We start from the raw sequence: 2,794 nt of genomic DNA, 5'->3' as shown, positions 1-2,794 counted from the left end.
GGATAATAAAATTTAATTTGATGTTTTTTGAAATTCATTTCTTAGATATTTTGATCAATTAGCCAATTGGACCTAGTAAATTTCAAAATTCCAAGATTTTTAGTAGTAACAGCAATTCTATCTTATTTGCCAGTTCGAATGGCATTCCAGCCTGCCGGAAATGTACACAAATATTTCCCACACAAAAAGTTTACAAATTCTTGACATAAATAATTTTTGTAATTTTCCCAGTTCCATATATTACTAACACACGCGACACAAAAAAAAATTGTGTGACACAAATTCATGTATATTAGTAGAAGTAAAAATTTTGCCGAAAATTTCGTCAAAAAAAAGGTCGTTGCATCCAATCGGTCATTCGTCTTTCTAAATTGCAAAACAATACCTGGTGCACAATAATGTGTCTGATTAAAAGTGCAAAAAAAAAAATTGATGGGGTAGACGGACTTTTGTGATTGTTTAATGATAATCTTTTACTTATACCGTGTGCAATCAAATGGATATAAAAGCTTGATTTTACTGTTTTTTTTAAATTCATCAGTCAGTCTTCTTAGTGTTATACATTTTGCTCCGTTTAAAAATGAACGTGAACTTAACATTCCTTACCATTGCATTTGTCATCTGTGTAGTAAATGGAACCCTTTTGCCTCACGATCCCAACTATTGCTATTCATCGGGTGATCCCCAGAATTTTTTAGCGAAATTCTCAACAATAACACAGTATGATGCAGTAAAAGGAGGCTCAGCATTAAATCCTTCTTCTTGTGAACCAATTAAACTTTTGGCTTTGGTCAGGCATGGTACGAGACGTCCAACGAGTACCGAAATCAATTTCATGTTGAAGAATTATAGCCTAATTCCGGGCGAAATTATAGACAACATCAACTTAGGTACAACAATGTTGTGTGAAGATGATGCGAATACTTTGAAAGAGTGGCAATTCGATTCGAACCTGTTATATCCCAGCGGTGGTCTTTCTTTATATGGAATAGAAGAAATGAAAAATATAGCCCAGCGTCTTAAAAATACGTTTCGAACACTTTTCTTGAATAGCAATTCAACTTTGTTCAGACATTCACCATCCGAAAGAACTCGACAAAGTGCTAAAGCTTTCGCTGAAGGGTTATACGGAAGTTATGCTGAAGTTACCTTTACAAATAGTGGTTCGGAACCAGATATGCTTCTACAATCATTTGAAAACTGTGCAACATGGAAATACACATTGCAACCTCTTGCGATTATGGATGCGGATAATTTCACCATTGGACAGGAATTTGTAAATTTAGAGGAACATGTTAACAAAAAACTAGGTTTTACCACCGGATTGAAACGACTCAATCGGCTGGATATTCTAGCGCTAGTGCTGCATTGTATGTATGAACAAATTTTGAATCGGACACAAAACTCGCCATTCTGCGCTGCGTTTTCTCCCTCTGACATGCAGATCACCGAGTACTATCTAGATCTGCTGCAGTTTTATTTGAGTGGTTACGGGTTTCCACTATACAAAAACCTATACAGAAATATGAATTGCGAATTGGTAAAAAATATGTTAGACTTCTTGACCGGAACTGCTACTGAAAATGAAAGGCTATTCTTCGGACATGATACCACCATGCAATTTCTATTCGTGGCATTGGGAGTATTTAAGGATGATTACCCAATGACTGCAAATAATTTTGCTCAACAGTCTTTCAGAAAATGGAGACCAAGTCTTAACACACCTATGGCTGCCACTTTGGTTATTGTACGATACAGGTAAGTCTTGTTTAAATTTCGGCCTGTTATTCGAAACCCTGATTTCTTTTAGATGTCCTGCTGGCGACGAGGATGAAGTCTTACTTGAACTAAATGAATTGCCACTGAAATTCCCAGGGTGCAACGCAGAAGGAATCTGTAAACTTTCGGTTTTTCTGAAGAAACTCGATTACTTTGCAAAGGCGAATTGTGCAAAACTTTTTTGCACCAACAAAACATCTTAAAGTGTTAAACGAAAATAAAGATACGTTCCCCATACTAATTGTCGTATTGCATTAGTATCACAATTCAGTACGTTTCCTAATAACTTATTCATAAATTGTTTTTTTTATTTTTTTCATGATTTTTGGTGAATTTCAAAATTTCGAAAAATATCCCATTTCTCAAAGCGAAGTGACTATTTGCAAGCACTTGCAAAATCTAAGAAATTAGCTCGAATCCTAAAATCTATGAACAACGACGGAAGTTGAAACGTTCCAGAGAAATCTGCCCACACCCCAAAATCTAAGAACATTAGTGCTCCTCGCTCATATTGAAATTGACACATACCGATCAAAAACCCTGAAGGAAGTTGAAAAGTTTTAGAGAAATCAATCTGAAAGTCAACATCTAGGAACCAACAGTGGTGCTCCTCGTTCATGTCGAAATTGACCCAAATCCATCGAAAAACCTGATGAAAGTTGAAACCGAAAATCTAGGAACCGAAATTATTACTAGTCTTGCAAATAGTCAACTCCTTTGAGAAATGGCTATTTGCACAGGCGTGTTCCATAATTATGTTCCGGTATTTCGTAAGAAGATTTCAAATTTGCTGTTCCATTTCCAGCTAAGAGACGGGCAATCGCTGCTACAAAATTGATCTGTCTTATTAGAAGGTCTGAACTGCAGAAAAAAAAATCTTCATTGCCGTCGACGCGACCCTAGACTTACCACTCAATTCTTTTCTAAATTCCATCGTTTATATCTAACGTATTTAATGATGTTGGACACTACTATTCGGCTGGCTGTGTTATTTACATCTGATATTGTACGTTCC

General features: G+C 36.0%; 1 protein-coding gene across 2 annotated transcripts; it reads left to right on the top strand.

Moving 5' to 3' along the window:
* The first annotated feature begins 477 nt into the window (after positions 1-477).
* Positions 478-2,009, top strand: LOC119076755 (multiple inositol polyphosphate phosphatase 1-like). Of its 2 annotated transcripts, XM_037183718.1 has the most exons (3): positions 478-834; positions 1,207-1,758; positions 1,811-2,009. In XM_037183718.1, the coding sequence occupies exons 1-3, from the start codon at positions 581-583 to the stop codon at positions 1,980-1,982; spliced, it is 978 nt and encodes a 325-aa protein (XP_037039613.1). In that variant the 5' UTR covers positions 478-580; the 3' UTR covers positions 1,983-2,009. The 2 variants fall into 2 exon arrangements, with proteins under 2 accessions (XP_037039613.1, XP_037039604.1); XM_037183709.1 differs by having other exon boundaries at positions 478-1,758.
* Positions 2,010-2,794: the final 785 nt, after the last annotated feature.

Source organism: Bradysia coprophila, chromosome III (assembly GCF_014529535.1).
Source record: "Bradysia coprophila strain Holo2 chromosome III, BU_Bcop_v1, whole genome shotgun sequence".
NCBI classification, from domain to species: Eukaryota; Metazoa; Arthropoda; class Insecta; order Diptera; family Sciaridae; genus Bradysia; species Bradysia coprophila.
Note: the sequence above shows the minus strand (reverse complement) of the source record. Positions and strands in the feature narration are given on the sequence as shown.

Coding starts and splice junctions, on each gene's coding strand:
- LOC119076755 (XM_037183709.1), top strand. CDS start 581: ATGAACGTGAACTTAACATTCCTTACCATTGCATTTGTCATCTGTGTA. Junction 1,759..1,810: donor TTGGTTATTGTACGATACAG/GTAAGTCTTGTT, acceptor GATTTCTTTTAG/ATGTCCTGCTGGCGACGAGG.